Source organism: Ranitomeya variabilis, chromosome 8 (assembly GCF_051348905.1).
Source record: "Ranitomeya variabilis isolate aRanVar5 chromosome 8, aRanVar5.hap1, whole genome shotgun sequence".
NCBI lineage: Eukaryota > Metazoa > Chordata > Amphibia > Anura > Dendrobatidae > Ranitomeya > Ranitomeya variabilis.
The window spans coordinates 28,061,437-28,081,238 of NC_135239.1; the positions used below are offsets into that span (position 1 = coordinate 28,061,437).

At 43.6% G+C, this 19,802-nt stretch overlaps 1 protein-coding gene across 3 annotated transcripts in view; it reads left to right on the forward strand.

Annotated features, from left to right (window-relative positions):
• Positions 1–19,802, forward strand: part of DNAI3 (dynein axonemal intermediate chain 3) — a 52,513-nt gene that overhangs the window by 6,658 nt on the left and 26,053 nt on the right. For 2 of the 3 annotated variants that reach the window (XM_077277626.1, XM_077277625.1), the window contains exons 2-6: positions 8,281–8,385; positions 11,273–11,368; positions 12,576–12,614; positions 18,827–19,011; positions 19,099–19,203. In XM_077277626.1, coding sequence (XP_077133741.1) covers positions 8,283–8,385; positions 11,273–11,368; positions 12,576–12,614; positions 18,827–19,011; positions 19,099–19,203 — 528 coding nt within the window. In that variant the 5' untranslated portion in view covers positions 8,281–8,282. Of the gene's footprint in view, positions 1–6,022; positions 6,119–8,280; positions 8,386–11,272; positions 11,369–12,575; positions 12,615–18,826; positions 19,012–19,098; positions 19,204–19,802 lie in introns of those variants that run through there. The other variant, XM_077277627.1, reaches the window with a different exon arrangement.

The window sequence follows — 19,802 nt, forward strand, 5'->3', positions numbered from 1 at the left end:
TATATATGGTTGCCACTTATCACCTTTTTTTTATATTACACATTTGTGTGAGCCAACCTTGCAAATTAATCGAGAAGTTGTAATAAATTTGTGTTTTTGGTGTAATTCGAAGCTTGTAGCCTCAATGCAGATCCCCAACTATGACGGGTCTTTAATAGTATTGTTATTCCCGTATGGACCAAAAGGACTTTTGGGGCCCCGCTAGGCTCCAGGGCCCCGGTGCATCTGGAACATTTGCACCCACTGTAGTTATGTCCTGGGTCAGTAGATGATGATTCATAGACATTAGCTGTGCAGTGACCCATTGATCCTCAGTAGCAGCACACGGGCACATTTTGGCTTTCTGTCCCTGGACTTCATATTTCACAATTGCTTTTTCAGCCCTGCGCCAACAAACATTGCTTCTCCCTTTGCTTCCACTGCAGCTTGTCAGACACATGAAGCTACCATGTTAATAAATAATCAAATCAATTCTTGAATCCCGTGCATCCAGTGAACACTTTGTAATTTCGATAAACTAGAGGATTGGAGTTCATAGTGACGATAAAAAAGCATCGCGCTACTTTTATAATGTGGTAATGCCTCACTAAAATGTCCATTTTTTGCAAATAAATTATCCATTAATAGACAGCACTCAGATGACACGTAGATGGTGTCCATTAATTTTGGAAGAGTTTGATATTTATTTTGGCCGAAGATAAGACTTGTCTCCATTTTTTGGTGCCAACAATAAAATATTCCGAATCTGTGAACAGCTACAAAGACTGTAGTGGGTACATGAAAAATTAACGTCTTAGGCTGGTTTCACATTTGCGGTTGTGTCCACAGTGTTTCTGATGCATACATGTGCATGTGTCTTGATTTCCTATTTTTAACATTGTAGACGCAGGTGCATGCGTTTGCATTCGTTCGCCCGCGCTTGCTTACGCATGCGTTTTTTCGCAGTGTGCTGCGGGGCGCGGCTAACACACCATGTTGCAATTTTTGAGGCGGCAAATTTCCATCAAATATGCGCAGGCATGCACATGCGGATGAGTGCGTTAAAAAATCGCATTACTATCTATGGGAATGCATGCGTACACGTCTTTGCGTACGCATGTGTTCGATGCGCTTGCGCACTTCAGACTGCGCATGTCCAGGAACTGATTTAGATACGCCCATTGAGACACGCCCTCCTGGAAATATCAAACGCATGCGCATAAAAAGTGCAAACGCATGTAAAAACGCATGCAAACGCATTCAAACGCTGCATTTTTATTGCCGCCATGCATTAGATGATGCAGGTAGAAAATGCAGCTTATCATGTGTTTGCAGGCGTTTTTGCATGCGTTTGTGGACAATACGCTGCGGACTCAACCACAAATGTGAAACCAGCCTTAAATTAGAATGTCATACAAAAGTTCATTTATTTCAGTTCTTCAATATAAAAAGTGAATCTCATATATTATATAGGGTCATTACACACAGAGTGATCTATTTCAAGTGTTTATTTCTGTTAATGTTGATGATTATGGCTTACAGCCAATGAAAACCCAAAAGTCATTATCTCAGTAAATTAGAATAATTCACATAAAGACACCTGCAGAGGCTTCCTAAGCGTTTATAAAGGTCCCTTAGTCTGTTTCAGTAGCTCCACAATCATGGGGAAGACTGCTGACCTGACAGATGTCCAGAAGGCAGTCACTGACACACTCCACAAGGAGGGGAAGCCACAAAAGGTCATTGCTAAAGAAGCTGGTTGTTCACACAGTGCTGTATCCAAGCATATTAATGGAAAGTGGAGTGGAAGGAAAAAGTGTGGTAGAAAAAGGTGCACAAGCAACCGTGATAACCGCACCCGTGAAAGGATTGTTAGAAAAGGCCATTCAAAAATTTGGGGGAGATTCACAAGGAGTGGACTGCTGCTGGAGTCATTGCTTCAAGAGCCACCAGACACAGACGTATCCAGGACATGGGCTACAAGTGTCACATTCCTTGTGTCAGCTCATGACCAATAGACAACGCCAGAAGCATCTTACCTGGGCCAAGGAGAAAAAGAACTGGACTGTTGCTCAGTGGCCCAAGGTGTTGTTTTCAGGTGAAAGTACATTTTGCATTTCATTTGGAAATTAAGGTCCCAGAGTCTGGAGGAAGAGTGGAGAGGCCACAATCCAAGCTGCTGGAGGTCTAGTGTGAAGTCTCCACAATCAGTGATGGTTTGGGAGCCATGTCATCTGCTGGTGTAGGTCCACTGTGTTTTATCAAGACCAAAGTCAGCGCAGTCGTCTACCAGGAAATGTTAGAGCACTTCATGCTTCCCTCTGCCGACAAGCTTTTTGGAGATGGAAATGTCATTCTCCAGCAGGACTTGGCCCCTGTCCACACTGCCAAAAGTACCAATACCTGGTGTACAAACAACAGTATCACTGGGCTTGATTGGCAGCAAACTCGCCTGACCCTAATCCCATAGAGAATCTATAAGTTATTGTCAAGAGGAAGATGAGAGACACCAGACCCAACAATGCAGACGAGCTGAAGGCTGCTATCAAAGCAACCTGGGCTTCCATAACCCCTCAGCAGTGCCACAGGCTGATCGCCTCCATGCCATGCCACATTGATGCAGTAATGATGCAAAAGGACCAAGTATTGAGTGCATTTACTGAACATACATTTCAGTAGGCCAACATTTTTGGATTTTAAAATAATTTTTCAAGCTGGTGTTATAAAGTATTCTAATTTACTGAGATAATGACTTGGGTTTTCATTGACTTTTTGATGATATTCTAATTTAGTGAGAAGCTCTTGTATCTGAGCTCCTGTAAGACTGCATACTCTTTCATCATTTTACATAAAAAAAAAAATGCTACTGATTGCAAGGGTATAGGATATTAATCGAATCTGTCAGCAGGTCGTTGCTAATTAACATTAGCATAATATAGGGTAACAGAGTCTGATTCCAGAAATGCATCACTTATTAGTAGTCTCAATACAAACAATGTTTTATCAGCAGGAGATTATCATTAAAGGACTATGTGTCCAGTGCCAGACAGTCCAGCTAATCTTTATAATCCTGCCCCTATCCCTGATTGGCAACTTTCTAACAATGTGCCGTGTACACAGGAAGCAGCCAATCAGTGTTGTGGGCGGGGTTATACAGAGCTCAGCATTCTGAGCACTGCTTCATCTGTAGCAGAGAAAACAGCAATTCTATCAAAACTGTACCTAGAAGCCCTGTATGGAAACAAGATTTCTGCCCCTAAATCATGCTGCACTCAGATTACAAAGCAAAAACCTGCTGACAGATTCCCTGCAAGTGAAACTTTTACATACACAACATTTTTTTTTCTGGCATTTATGGCATCTTTTTCTGTATTTTTTTCCCATAGGCTTTGTCATAGTTCTTTTAACATGGCAGAAACATACAGTACATGTTACAAATCTCAGAAAAAAAATTATCTCCCACCAAAAAGCTTTTTAAAAAAAAAAAAAAAAAAAAAGTAAATAAGCTGAAAAAGTTGTGTGAAGAAGGCCGCGTGCTCTGCTGTTTTTGCAGCAAAAAAAACATCAATTTTCCAGGATTTTCCAATATCATGGCACAAACGCTGCAGAGAAAAAAAAACTCAATGTGGTTGCATTGTGTGAACGCAGCCTCATTTACACTGGCGGATTGTAAGGAAGTGTGCGTCCCCAGTCCCAGCGATCGTGAGCATCCCAGTGTAAACTGGGCGCCAATCACAGCATGAACAATCAGAATGCTCGTTTGTCGGGTGAAATGATTTCCAAGTTCGGCCAAAAATCATCGTTCTAGGTAACAATGATATCCTAAACTCACAGATCAATCATAGTAACGATCAATCATATTAACGATCTGTCTGTTAGCACAGAAGTGCAGTCGTGATTCCTTAACGAGCTACTAACCGTCCGCCCATCTGATTCTACGTAGCCGATCGGCGGGGGATCAATGGCTGCCGAGCGGACCAGTGTAATGTACAATGATTTAATTCTAATTACAGAGTATTCTAATAGTGTTCAATATTGGAGATCCACTTATCAACCGGCCATAGATCGGGAGGTGTTGATACCTTGTAGCTGAATCCTTTGGATCTGGTCCCATATTCATAGTGACCGCGAGCAGCAGCCGGGGCAGACGCCAGCGTATACACCAGTGTATGGCGCCCTTTCTGCTCCTGATCTCAGTTCTGTTGCACAATGTCACCCGGATCAGGACATGCTGAGCACAGGGTTATCTGGTTTGGTTAATTATTAGTAACTAACAGTATGATCTGCTCTTGAGCCCTACATTTTGCACTGTTTTGTCCTCCATCAGGCTGGTAGACTTTTTTCCTAGTGTATATGAAATTGCAACTTTCCAACATATTCCACTTTATTCACTGGCATACGATGCCCATTGACAATACCCAAAAGTATATTGGTTGGTAAACAGCATTTTGTGGCTTATTTTGCTATAACGACAGTTAATTAGAAATGTGTGCTAGTGTCGGACTATACAATGCCATATGTATCAGCGGTATAATAATCTGGGAAATCTGCGTCAAGTATTCATCCGAGGAGTCACATATTGGAAAATATCACTTAGGGTCCGTTCACACAGAGATTGTCACGAGAGTTGAGCAAATATTTCATAATTTGTTTCCGATTATGATCGGCGGCGAATATAATTTTTGCAATATTCGCCAATCACAGCCGAATGTTATTGGAGTCAATGGGAGTAGAAATGACCGAGTATGTTCGGAAATGATCATCAAACATAAATTTGGCACGAAAAGGGTAATAAAATGGCAAATTCAGATTCCGAATCTATTCTCAACTCTGTCACATTGGTCGCCGGATTTAAAATCGCTTGAATAAATTTTTATAAGTTTTATTAAGTTTTAATAAGTTATTTAACTTATTAAAACTATTTCTGAGTGATCAGGGGGTGTCTGCATGCAGTAAATCAAGCTGAAAATCTGCATAGAACTTTGGCCAAACGCACTCACAATGGAAAATCGGATCCAGAAACCCAAGAGTCACATTGTGGTGTATTCCGGAATGATGTACTAAGACCACATCGATAAGCATATTCGTGTCGGTCAGAATGGGTCCAGTTATCCAACATTTCTTCCATGCGAATGGGGAGATCTAATCTGGGGGGTATTTAGGGATGACTCGTCTAGTTGCTACCAAGAACTTTTGGAAAACACCGTTTTTACATGAGATTGAGGGTGTATCAAATGGATGTGTTAAAGAGACCACGTAAAAAGTCTTTTGTCAGAATAATCTGCCACAGGAACCGCTTTTTGATGCTGTTTTTGTTTATGGGGCATTTTTTTCTGTTTCGAAGTGTCCGTTGACGTAGAGTTTTTGCACCAATTTTGGTGCAGAAAAGGCTCAATACAAACCGAGTCATCCATCTGGATTGGGATGCTTTGGCCTCGAGCACATGGATTCCTGCAAGTCCTAACTAGATAAATGGGAAAGTTGTAGATGTTCGGGCAACAAATCTACTGCTTGTGAATTCACCCTTAGGCCAGGATCTTCTGTCATTCATGGTCTGAGTGTGGACTATGATGTCTGGAAATATCCGCAGGTCTTTTAACCTGAACTCTACAGCCTAATATTTGCCCAGGAGGCTGTTAAGTCAAGTCAGAAGATCCACAGTCGGCCTGGACATCGTTGTCCTTACTCGGACCGTGATTGTCGGATGTGTGAAACTGACCTTAGCGCTTACTCATATCCTAGTTTTCTAGTTGGCGCCAAGGAACACTAGTCCTGACCCTAATTCACGTGCCGTCTACCACTGAGACCAGCAATCACCTCCCATCACCACTGGCCAAAGACTTGTCTACACTTTTCAATGCCAAGGTGGGGGAGGGGAAATAACACATATTCTTCACAACCGAAGTCATATATAACTGTATAGCCATATGGTTCCCAGTGGATTACAGGCAAATTTCACTAGGTAGCGGGGCAGATTACCATTAATATTTTATTACTCGACAATTGGCTTTGACGATCCACATTCGTTTGTCCCATAGATAAGCTGTAAGAATCTATTTCCTCTCTCGCCATTTTTTGGGCAGCTGTGAAGCCGACACGTATTTTCCATCTTCTGTCTGCAGCTTCCCAATATACAGATGTGAGTCACAGTCTGGTGAACACTAAGCATCCGCTATATGCACCGTATGTTCTACTTCTGCTTACAGACAACCGACTAACACACATCTCGCTTCATAGAGGAGATGAAATTATTTTTCTCCAAATCCTTTACATACGGTACTTTTTTACTTATGTACAGTACAAATTATTCTATATTGTGTCCTCGGAGGAAATAATATATTGGAAGCGGCCTGTCTACAGGGGATTTTCACACTGGCCAATAGGACTTTTTTTATACTCATTCTTCAGGTTATTTCAGGGAGCAGCACATGTACATTAGCTGCAATGGTTGTATCCTGATCTTGTCTTTTGTATTGAAGCATCTAATGAGCGTGTGCAAAGATCATTGTAAAGAGAGGTGTCACAGGTTTACCGCGACACAGTGATGTTCATTCTGATGAAGGTCCAAGATTTAGGACCGAAATATTAATATTTTGTATAATTGAATGTTCTAATAATTTTTTTTTACGCTCTTCTACAACTCAATCCCGAGTTTTTCCTCTATTGATGTCTATATTCGGGGCGGGGTATATTTCTGTCTTGTATATTTTTGGTGCATACAGCGGTCACCCTAGTCATTAGATGCTTGATAAATAAGCCGGACCCAGTGATTACTGAGTCACGAGCACAACCAGGTGCATTTCTGCTTCAATGGCTCAGAAATAAGGGTTTACTTGCAGATAAAGTGACCACTGTTCTTAGTGTTCGGACAGAGCTTTGTGTCTGTGCGGCTCTGCAGTGCTATAGGGGAAATATATAGTATATAGTATATATGATGGCGGGAGGTGGCATCATTCATCTAATGGGCTGACAGCTTGTGGACCCCAGAGACTAAGGCTGCTGTAACAGGCATCATCTGTCACCTCTCCTGACATGGCTTCTTTAGTAAATACGTGTATTCCCCAAATAATAACAATTCCAGATCATCTTTGGTATTTAGTAAGCAGGTCGGGATAAAGAGGTCACAGCTCCAGCGATCCTGGTCAGCTCCAAAACTGTTCTTACAAGCTCATTAGAAAGAGCTTGTAAGCGCTGCACCTGATCTGCTGTCTAGCAGCGGCGGCCGGTCTACAAGGCAACGAGCTGAAAAAAATAAACGATAAAAAAGGTGTTAATATCTCAAGAACAGTTGAAAATGTTGATAAGCAGTAAATGGCAACATTGTATCCAATAATGTATGAAGATGGGAATAACCCTTTAGTTTCTGCATGGCAATCATCCGGAGCACGTGGATGATATGTTTCAAATCTCCTGCACTTTGGTGCTACCGCAGATCGCCGAGGATTTTATTTCCCTAAATCCCAACGGAAAATCTGCAACAAGTTTGCAACATGTGAACAAGTCAATATAGTAAATACCGGTTTGTATTTTCACGCTTCTCTCGGACAGATGGGCGGACTACTAAGAACAATAAGACGGTCACCATCTTTTTTGGGGGGGGGAATGTCCATAGACATTAGATTTTTCTCAATTTCATGCCGGCAACCGAAGACCTGTTGGTCTAAATTTTGTGTGAGCCCACTCAATTCAGAGATGTCGGATTTTAAGCATCTGATCCTTGGGGATAAGCAGTGTCAGAGGTGTCGTACTGCTGCTTATCCTCCCCTATTAATAAATACAGGGGCTTCTCACAACATTAGAATATCATCAAAAAGTTAATTTATTTCCATTCTTCAATATAAAAAGTGAAACTCATATATTATATAGAGTCATTACACACACAGTGATCTATTTCACGTGATTATTTCTGTAATGTTGATGATTATGGTTTACAGCCAATGAAAACCCAAAAGTCATTATCTCAGTAAATTAGAATACTTTATAACACCAGCCTTTGGCATCAATTACTGCATCAATGCGGCGTGGCATGGAGGCGATCAGCCTGTGGCACTGCTGAGGGGTTATGGAAGCCCAGGTTGCTTTGATAGAGTGTGGCAGGAAACTGGAGAACCGGAGTAAACCCACGAGGATACAGGGAGAACATACAAACTCCTTGCAGCTGTTGTCCTTGGTGGGATATGAGCCCAGGACCCCAGTGCTACAGTGCTGACCATACATATATGCGCTGTATGGATCCATAATATCGTGCCACCAAGCTAATGTCATATGTTTGTGTCTCACAAATTGCTTCTTGTTTCGCAGACATGTCCGATAGAGATTCATCCCGATCTCCATCTGGAGGTTCCAGGTCATCCTCTCGTAAAACCAAGAAGAAGGGAAGCACAGAGCGGAAAACGAAACGTTCAGGTGACTCTTCTCATACGGTTTCGATATTAAAGTCATGCATCTATGCGGTAGATTGTACAGAAGTCACAGGACGTTTTCTACTCATCTGTGCTCTTTGAGTTACAAGAAAGCTCCATGTTGTACACAGTGTGACCACACGGCGGCGATGTCATGTGAATTAGACATAACGTGAGACTACGCTGCGTGGGAACATAGCCTTACACATAACATGAGACTGCGCTGCGTGGGAACATAGCCTTACACATAACATGAGACTGCGCTGCGTGGGAACATAGCCTTACACATAACATGAGACTGCGCTGCGTATGAACATAGCCTTACACATAATGTGAGACTGCGCTGTGTGTGAACATAGCCTTACACATACCGTGAGACTACACTGTGTGTGAACATAGCCTTACACATAACGTGAGACTGCGCTGCGTGTGAGCGTAGTCTTACACATAACGTGAGACTGCGCTGCGTGTGAACATAGCCTTACACATAACGTGAGACTGCGCTGCGTGTGAACATAGCCTTACACATATTCTGAGACTGCGCTGTGTGTGAACATAGCCTTACACATGACATGAGATTGCTCTGCGTGTGAACATAGCCTTACTCATAACGTGAGACTGCGTTGCGTGTGAACATAGCCTTACACATAATGTGAGACTACACTGCGTGTGAACATAGCCTTACACATAATGTGAGACTACACTGCGTGTGAACATAGCCTTACACATCTGAGACTGCGCTGCGTATGAACATAGCCTTACACATAATGTGAGACTACGCTGCGTGTGAACATAGCCTTACACATAACGTGAGACTGCGCTGCGTGTGAACATAGCCTTACACATGTGAGACTGCGCTGTGTGTGAACATAGCCTTACACATAGCGTGAGACTGTGCTGTGTATGAACATAGCCTGACATATAACGTGAGACTGCGCTGCGTGTGAACATAGCCTTACACATAGCGTAAAACTACGCTGCGTGTGAGCATAGTCTTACACATAACGTGAGACTACGCTGCGTCTGAACATAGCCTTACACATAACATGAGACTGCGCTGCGTGTGAACATAGCCTTACACATAACGTGAGACTGCGCTGTGTGTGAACATAGCCTTACACATAACGTGAGACTGCGCTGCGTGTGAACATAGCCTTACACATAGCGTGAGACTGCACTGTGTGTGAACATAGCCTTACACATAACGTGAGACTGTGCTGTGTGTGAACATAGCCTTACACATAACGTGAGACTACGCTGCGTCTGAACATAGCCTTACACATAACGTGAGACTGTGCTGTGTGTGAACATAGCCTTACACATAACGTGAGACTACGCTGCGTCTGAACATAGCCTTACACATAATGTGAGACTGCGCTGCGTGTGAACATAGCCTTACACATAACGTGAGACTGCGCTGCGTGTGAACATAGCCTTTACACATAGCGTGAGACTGCACTGTGTGTGAACATAGCCTTACACATAACGTGAGACTGTGCTGTGTGTGAACATAGCCTTACACATAACGTGAGACTACGCTGCGTCTGAACATAGCCTTACACATAATGTGAGACTGCGCTGCGTGTGAACATAGCCTTACACATAACGTGAGACTGCGCTGCGTGTGAACATAGCCTTTACACATAGCGTGAGACTGCACTGTGTGTGAACATAGCCTTACACATAGCGTGAGACTACGCTGCGTCTGAACATAGCCTTACACATAATGTGAGACTGCGCTGCGTGTGAACATAGCCTTACACATAACGTGAGACTGAGCTGTGTGTGAACATAGCCTTACACATATATATTATTATATACTGGACAATCCCTTTAAATCTAACAACAAATTAATTTCAGTGGTTTCCTAGTAATATCTATTTTTTGAGAAAGAAGAGACATCATGGCTGCCACCACAGTTGTCACAAGGCGGTCACAGTCTCGGGTGACCAATATGTCGATTTAAAGGGATTGTTCACATGAAGTTTTTTGTTTAATGTAGATTCTGTTGAAAATTCACAAAAAACTGTGTAAAATCCTCTTTCAACAATGGAGACATGTAACACGGTGGCTCAGTGGTTAGCACAGCAGCCTTGCAGCGCTGGAGTCCTGGGTTCTAACATCAGGGACAACATCTGCAAAGAGTTTGTATGTTCTCTCCGTGTTTGCGTGGGTTTCCTCCGGGCACTCCGGTTTCCTCCCACATTCCAAAGACATACTGATAGGGAATTTAGATTGTGAGCCCCATCGGGGACAGTGATGATAATGTGTGCAAACTGTAAAGCACTGCGTAATACGTTAGCGCTATATAATATAATGGATCTTAGAAACAGTTTTTAGATTTTTTTCAGCCAGAAAATTTTTTGAGAAAAAAAAGTCTGTGTGATCAAATCTTTATTTGTTGAATTCTAATATGACTAAGAAAATTCTATGCAGATTTTGTTGCAAATTTCACCTTATGCATTGCAAAGGGCGAAATTCACATGAAAATCTGAAATGACAAAAAGCCCACAACGAAGGTCGGATTCTGTGCTGAAATCATCCGCGACACGAGGAAGAGATGTTCGAAATCTCATTCACTTTGCTGCTAACGTAATCTCGTTGCACAGGAGCTGCCAGCAGAGGATCTTGATGATTGGCCAATTGCATTCAGAGCCATTAATACCCTCTCTGAATGCAGCCAAGGCTGTAAGTGCGGGGATTTTCTCATACTGCAGACTGAATACATCGAGATGATGTTTGACCATTTTCATCATTTGCAGATCAGTAGAATGTCTCCATCCTGTGACTTCCGTAGTTCCGCGACTTCTTCTTCTCGGTGTTGCAGTTTTCACGTTTCGGATTGTATTTTTGCATTTTATGGACCTCACCAATTGCTTCTCGATTCGCAGATATGTCCATCAGAGATTCATCCCGATCCCCGTCTGGAGGTTCCAGGTCGTCGTCTCGTAAAGGCAAGAGGAAGGAGAGGAAAACGAAACTCTCAGGTGACTCTTCTCGCAAGATTCCGTGTCAGATATATCAGCGTTACACATCTATGTGGCAGATTGTACAGAAATTACAACGCCCGTGAAGTTTTTTAACTGCTCATCTCGGCCTCTGATAGACGTCAGTGGTTTTTCTCGTAGGCGAAAAAAAGGACTTTTTTCATTAGTGTTGGATCAGATTTTCATAAGTATTTGGTCGTTGTCCGTTTTTTACCATCAATTTCATTATTTTTTTCTGATATAAACCCCCCCACAAATGGCGGTTTCTCAATCTTCTCCTATCAAACAGGGAAAAACGGACAGGACACGGATGAATTCTAATTTGTATCCAATTTTTTCACAGTCCCAGATTCATCAAAGTGTTTACGCCATAAATCTTAAAATATGGAAATATCGAACCACTTGAGGTTGTAGAAAAGTTTTGCGACTTTTTATGAACAGTTTTGACCAGTTATGCCAAAATGGGCAAAGTTGGGACAAGGCGTGGAAACACCGGCTTGTAAAATCCATGACTGCACCACGAATCTTACTCCAGTCATTGGACCGGAGTAAGATTTATGGTGAAACGCACTCTATTTTTAAAGATGCCCTTGATTTATTAAGAAGCACGCGTGACTTAATGAATCAGGAGCGTCTGACCCCCAGCACGTCCCCTCATCAAAACCGGGCGTGAGGAATCGGAGCCATAGACTTGCGTTTGGCGAGTTTGATCAAAATCGGATGCTTCTCCATGTTTTTGATGACGACCGTTCAATCCACAAAAATACACGGACATGAGAACAGCGCCGTAGATTATAATAGCTACGAGTTCGATTTGGACAAAAAGAAACAGAGATAGGACTGGTGTATGAAAAACTGACTGTGTGAATGAGCCCTAGCAGGAGTGATTCCATGTTGTACCTTGTCTGACCACATGGTGGCGATGTGTAGCCGGACATACTCGTATCATGAGCCTGCACTGTATGTAGGGTGTGAATGTGAATCTATGGATATGGGCGCAAATTACATATTCTAAGTCATACCACAGATTCTTAATATTTCGTGTTGTACCATGTTGTGCCTGCGATTATATGGCTGCGTGTGTGTTGCATCATTGGGGACTACTACTCCCATCATGTACTGCTGTGATCATTAACCACTTGACTCCCTCAGGTCTCGGTTTCATACTTTGGATCGTCTGATTCTTCCTTTTCATTATTACCTTTAGTTAAAAAGCGCGAGGACTCGGCCTCTTCCACCCGGTCAGGTAAGTCGCCTCTGAGAAACAGTTGGGATATTAGGAGAGGGATAGCCCAGCTTATTGACACCTACTCAAGTCATTGACCAAAGCCGAAGAGGAGCTGCCTGCTTTCCTAATTATGTGTTTTACTAACTAAATGCATTCCCCATAAATAAAAAAAACTTGTACAGAATTAGGCTGGGGTCACACATGGCGTAAGACAATACGCCACGTATTATACGTCCGTACTACGGCCGTAATACGGAGAAATGTTCCCAAAATAGTGATCCGTAGTCAGGGTGTTTCAGCGTATTTTGCGCATGGCATCCTCCGTATGTAATCCGTATGGCATCCGTACTGCGAGATTTTCGCGCAGGCTTGCAAAACCGACATCTAATGGATTTATGTGCTCAAATGTTCGGGAAAACATATATACAGTATATATATACATATATGTCATTGAGACACATATATATATATATTCTGTATTTAGATTTCATTCAGCGCGATATCTGTGAACAGCCGGTAATTCAATTGCCGGCTTTTCATTTCTCCTGCACAAACCCGACAGGATATGAGACATGGTTTACATACAGTAAACCATCTCATATCCCCCTTTTTTTTGCATATTCCACACTACTAATGTTAGTAGTGTGTATGTGCAAAATTTCTGCGCTGTAGCTGCTAAAATAAAGGGTTAAATGGCGGAAAAAATTGGCGTGGGCTCCCGCGCAATTTTCTCCGCCAGAGCGGTAAAGCCAGTGACTGAGGGCAGATATTAATAGCCAGGAGAGGGTCCATGGTTATTGGCCCCCCCGTGGCTAAAAACATCTGCCCCCAGCCACCCCAGAAAAGGCACATCTGGAAGATGCGCCTATTCTGGCACTTGGCCACTCTCTTCCCACTCCCTGTAGCGGTGGGATATGGGGTAATGAAGGGTTAACGCCACCTTGCTATTGGAAGGTGACATTAAGCCAGATTAATAATGGAGAGGCGTCAATTATGACACCTCTCCATTATTAATCCAATTGTAGGAAAGGGTTAAAAAACACACACACATGATTGAAAAGTATTTTAATGAAATAAACACAGCGGTTGTTGTAATAATTTATTGTTCTCTCAAATCCATTTGCAGTCCCTCGCTTGGCAACATAATAAACGCACAAGATACATACCTTCTGATGTACTGTCAGGTCCAACGATGTAATCCATCTGAAGGGGTTAACTAATATTACAGGCAGGAGCCCTGCTAATGCAGCTGTGCTCCGTGCCTGTAATCCCCGGCGAATTAATGAAATGTAGGTCATTGACCTACATTTCATTCATTCGCGGTGAGGCGCCCTCTGGTGGATGTTCTCATGAACTGCAGCCTGGGAACTTTTTCCCACGCTCCAGGTCATATGAGGACATCCACCAGGGGGCGCATCACCGCGACTGAAGGAAATGTAGGTCAATGACCTACATTTCATTCATTCGCCGGGGATTACAGGCACGGAGCACAGCTGCATTAGCAGGGCTCCTGCCTGTAATATTAGTTAACACCTTCAGATGGATTACATCGTTGGACCTGACAGTACATCAGAAGGTATGTATCTTGTGCGTTTATTATGTTGCCAAGCGAGGGACTGCAAATGGATTTGAGAGAACAATAAATTATTACAACAACCGCTGTGTTTATTTCATTAAAATACTTTTCAATCATGTGTGTGTGTGTTTTTTAACCCTTTCATACAATTGGATTAATAATGGATAGGTGTCATAATTGACGCCTCTCCATTATTAATCTGGCTTAATGTCACCTTACAATAGCAAGGTGGCATTAACTCTTCATTACCCCATATCCCACCGCTACAGGGAGTGGGAAGAGAGTGGCCAAGTGCCAGAATAGGCGCATCTTCCAGATGTGCCTTTTCTGGGGTGGCTGGGGGCAGATGTTTGTAGCCACGGGGGGGCCAATAACCATGGACCCTCTCCTGGCTATTAATATCTGCCCTCAGTCACTGGCTTTACCGCTCTGGCGGAGAAAATTGCGCGGGAGCCCACGCCAATTTTTTCCGCCATTTAACCCTTTATTTCAGCAGCTACAGCGCTGAAATTTTGCACATACACACTACTAACATTAGTAGTGTGGAATATGCAAAAAAAAAGGGGATATGAGATGGTTTACTGTATGTAAACCACGTCTCATATCCTGTCGGGTTTGTGCAGGAGAAATGAAAAGCCGGCAATTGAATTACCGACTTTTCACTAACAGCGCTGCGTATTTCTCGCAAGTCACACTGCTGGTCCGTGTGGAATCCGTATTTTTCTCGCCCCCATAGACTTTCATTGGCGTATTATTTGCGCAGTACGCTGACAAACGCAGCATGCTGCGATTTTGTACGGCCGTAGAAAGCCGTATAATACTGAACCGTAATATACGGCTAATAGGAGCAGCCCCATTGAGAAGCATTGTGCCGTATGTAATGCGAGTTTTACGTACGTAGTTTTTGCGCTCTTACGTACGTAAAACACGCATGTGTGACCCCAGCCTTAGAGAAATGCTTTCTTCCAGGAACAGCACCACACCTGTTTATGGGTTGTGAGCGGTATTGCAGCTCAGGTGGAGTGAAGGAGGCCGATCAGCAATACCACCCACAACCTGTGGACATGAGTGGCGCTATTTTTGAAAGAAAGAGGCTACGTTTTTCTTATATTTTACAACCTCACTTTAAATGAGACATGAAAAAACACATTTAATGGGCAGTAAAATTGTGAAATCTATCAGTCTTCTATGTCGGAACTACAGCCTCAAAGCGCGAGGCTGCACTACTGAGAGAGGCTGCCTCCCTAGCACTTTGGTCAGGTTCATATTGTTATGGAGATCTCGTTTGACCTCAAAAAGCCCTTAAAAAAACAATATCTAGATCATTCCTGGATTACATGGTGACAATTAAAGCTGATCTGTCACAATGCAAACTGTAGACAATAATAAATAGATCTTGCTGACCTGGTGAGGCTGGTGTACTTACTATGAAAGATCAGGGTTCACAACACAGACTGCAGTAAAAACGCTGAAAAAAAATGGAAGGAAAAAAAATGCACAGTGTGAATTCGATTTTTTGAAATTTTACTCATTTTGCTGTTACTCTAAAACGTTGGGTAAGTGTAAGTGTGAACGAGCCCTAAGGGAGAGCGACCCTGCTCGTGTCTTTGTAGTCCCCAGTCTCTCTGTCCGCCGTGTCCGTGTGTACATTCAGATCTCATTTCTTAGAAGCCATTGTCCGGGTAAAACCCCACATCAGACAGAATTCCAATATAGGAAACAATAGGGATTTCTGTGCGGTGCTGAGACGCCGGCAGCGAGATGAACCTTCTCATTGTTCCATATTGCCCCGAGCCGGCGGCATCAAATGAGAAAGCAAGGTAACATCGTATCACACATATCATGTGCGGGGACCAGAGGGGTCTGCAGAAATTACTTCATTCATCCGTGACCCGACACATGGCAGATGAGCCCTCGGCCGCTCTCTGTGTACAGACACGGGGTGCACGGATCACTGTCGCCTGCAGCATTCCCCTCCGGATCCGTGATTGCATTCCGTTTGATGTTATGAGTGCAGGAAATGTTACCGCCACGAGAGATGGGAAAATCACAGCACAAACATAAATGCACAATTTTTCTACTAATTAATAGTTTAAAAAAATACAGGAAAAAGCATTTATGTCAGTGTAATGGATAACTGATTGGAGATGCCGAGACTTAATGTAAAGAGTCCTAAACTGAGGATCTGCAGATTACACCGACCACTGTGTGTACCGCTACACCAGGGACCCGGAGGATGAGGGACCTGGAAATAATAAGAATGCCTCCTTCAAAACTAATAATACCCATTTAGTGTCCCTTTAAAAAATAGTAATGCCCCTTAGTGTTCCCTTGACAGTTCTAGTCCCCCCTGTGTGCCTCTTTGCATGTTATAATAATGTTATAATAATTTCCCAAGGGTGCTAGACAACAATGACTGATTGCAGGTGTACTAATGTCAATTAACAGTGACTTATATACCTGAACTACCCGCATTTATTTGTTATGTAATGTTGGTATATTTGTGCATGATTTGTGTCCTAATATTTTATGTACTGCTCTTTGTATTTCTGCTGTAATACCGTAATTTCCCCCGGGAACAATAAAGTGTATCGTATCCTATAAAGCCCCCTACGTGCCCACTTAAATAGTAATATTTTTCACTTCAATGTATTGATGCCTGGATCAACTGTGCACCAGTTCGCAAGCCATAATGCCCCCCTGAGGACCCTCTAGACTGTACTAAGGCAATAATGCCCCCCTGAGGACCCTCTAGACTGTTCTAAGGCAATAATGCCCCATTAGGGCCCACTAGACTGTGCTAAGGCAATAATGCTCCATGAGGAACCCCTAGACTGTACTAAGGCAATAATGCCCCTCGTGGACCCACTAGAATGTGCTAAGGCAATAATACCCCATTAGGGCCCTCTAAAATGTACTAAGGCAATAATGCCCTATTAGGGCCCACTAGACTGTACTAAGGCAATAATGCCCTATTAGGGCCCACTAGACTGTACTAAGGCAATAATGCCCCCCAGGACCCTCTAGAGTGTGCTAAGCCAATAATGCCCCCCGAAGAGCAGAGGATTGTGCGAAGGTAATAATGCCCCAGAGGACTCTCTAGAGTGTGCTTAGCCAATAATGCTCCATGAGGACCCTCTAGACTGTATTAAGGCAATAATGCCCCCCCCCCAGAACTCTGTAGAATTTACTAAGTCAATAATGCCCACTAGGGCCCTCTAGACTGTGCTAAGCCAATAATGCCCCCCAAGGACCTTCTAGACTGCGCTAAGGCAATAATGCCTTCCGAGGACTCTCTAGACTGCGCTAAGGCAATAATGCCTCCCGAGGACTCTTTAGACTGCGCTAAGGCAATAATGCCCCTCGTGGACCCACTAGACTGTGCGAAGGCAATAATACCCCATTAGGGCCCTCTAAAATGTACTAAGGCAATAATGCCCTATTAGGGCCCACTAGACTGTACTAAGGCAATAATGCCCTATTAGGGCCCACTAGACTGTACTAAGGCAATAATGCCCTATTAGGGCCCACTAGACTGTACTAAGGCAATAATGCCCCCCAGGACCCTCTAGAGTGTGCTAAGCCAATAATGCCCCCCGAAGAGCAGAGGATTGTGCGAAGGTAATAATGCCCCCAGAGGACTCTCTAGAGTGTGCTTAGCCAATAATGCTCCATGAGGACCCTCTAGACTGTATTAAGGCAATAATGCCCCCCCCCCCCAGAACTCTGTAGAATTTACTAAGTCAATAATCCCCACTAGGGCCCTCTAGACTGTGCTAAGCCAATAATGCCCCCCAAGGACCTTCTAGACTGCGCTAAGGCAATAATGCCTTCCGAGGACTCTCTAGACTGCGCTAAGGCAATAATGCCTCCCGAGGACCCTCTAGAATGTACTGAGGCAATAATGTCCCTCTAGACTGTGGTAATGCCCCCTTTTGTAAGTTATAATGCCCTCTAAGTGCCCTTCTGAATGTCTTGATGCACGCCCCCCCCCCCCCCCAGTATCCCCTTAAAAAAAAAATTGCCACTTGAGTACCCCCTGCTGTTTAGCCTTTTGCTATTCACAGTTCCTCCAGCAGGTGTCGCTGTGCCCTTCCCCATATTCGTGTGTCCTCTATTCGCCGGTGACGTCGGTGCTGCCGCTCTGGGGTCACCTACATCCCGGCTGTAATCACAGACCCCAGGATACTGCTGATATTTTGGTGACCGCTGACTCTTATTGCAACCGCCACAAAACTTCCTTTCACCGTTTCTTATGTAATTTAACCCTCCTGGTCCCGATTTGTAAGGAGCGGACCTGACATTTGTACTTTCCATCACTTTTATTCATATTATCAGTTGTATAGGAGAAAAAAAATAAATCCTAGAGATATTTTGCAATAAGTCTTCAGATGTTAAGAAGCTAATCCAAGAAAAGACCATTCATAGTAATGGATGCTGCCGCCGTTAGGTCCATGGAGACAGGGCTCTAGTCATGCAGGGGACATAGGGACCCCGAGTCTTGTGATCAGTTGTGATTCCAGGGGCTGGACCCCCTGCAATCAGACACTTGTTACCTATCCTATAAGAAGGATGGGACCACCGTTTCCGAATGGGTGTGGTTTGATGAAGTGAACAAGATGGCACCTAATGGGGTAACTTTCTATCCGCACAGGTCACCCCGAATATATCGTTCCTCTGGTTCTAACCTCCAAGACTCAGGAGATCTTCAGTTGTCGAATCGATGAGGACGTCACCCAAGAAAACCCATTCAAACTGTTAAAGAAAGACGACATTGTCAGTGATCTGAAGAGCAGAGCTGCGGTTTCTGACTTCAGCCCCTTTAAGTCCATAATTACGGTACAATCTATGGTCATCGCCTTATTCCAGCCTCCTGGTGACTGTTCTACGATGTGATCATTTCCCATTTTCTCTCTGAATATATAGGAGTACCCCGGAGAGGAGCTGCTGCTGGTGTTTGATAGAGATTTCACCTACGGTCAGAACTTCTATCTCATAGTAACGGAGGAAGCCAAAGAGTCCCTGCTGAAGGTAAGCTAAGGACGCGTCCGCCAGGTGGTGGTGCACGTGCCCATGGCAGTACCACATGTGGCGAACCATCTCATCTCAGGTCGGTCCCCGTTTGGATTTTTTCTGGAGGGCACATGGTTGGCCTATGAGACTTAATAACCAAATCATCACTTCTAGATAAAGTTGAACAGAGCGGACAAGCGATGTATTGGATCTGCGCTTTCCTCGCCCTGCCGCCGCTGCTTCATTCTTGCAACCCCCATCTTTGTGACATGTCAAAAAAATATTCTGTCCTGAAAAAAACTCTTGTTTAGCTGAGTCCCTCGGTGAAAATATTTTTGGGGATCTCACCACAAATCCATTATGACGTGCTGCAGATTTCACCCTGTGCACTATATGGGCAAAATCTGCCGAATATCCGATATCCGACACAATGGTCTTTTTTTTTCCAATAGCTGCCATGTCAAGCGCTGAGTTTTCTACCCTGCGTACTTTAGAAAAAATGCAAGTAACCTATTTTACTTAGGGGTGCAACATCTAAAACTCACCAAATGCTCATTGCGGGAACATGGCCTAATGCTACATTGTGACTTTCGCAGATGAAGGCTGATTCATGAGGC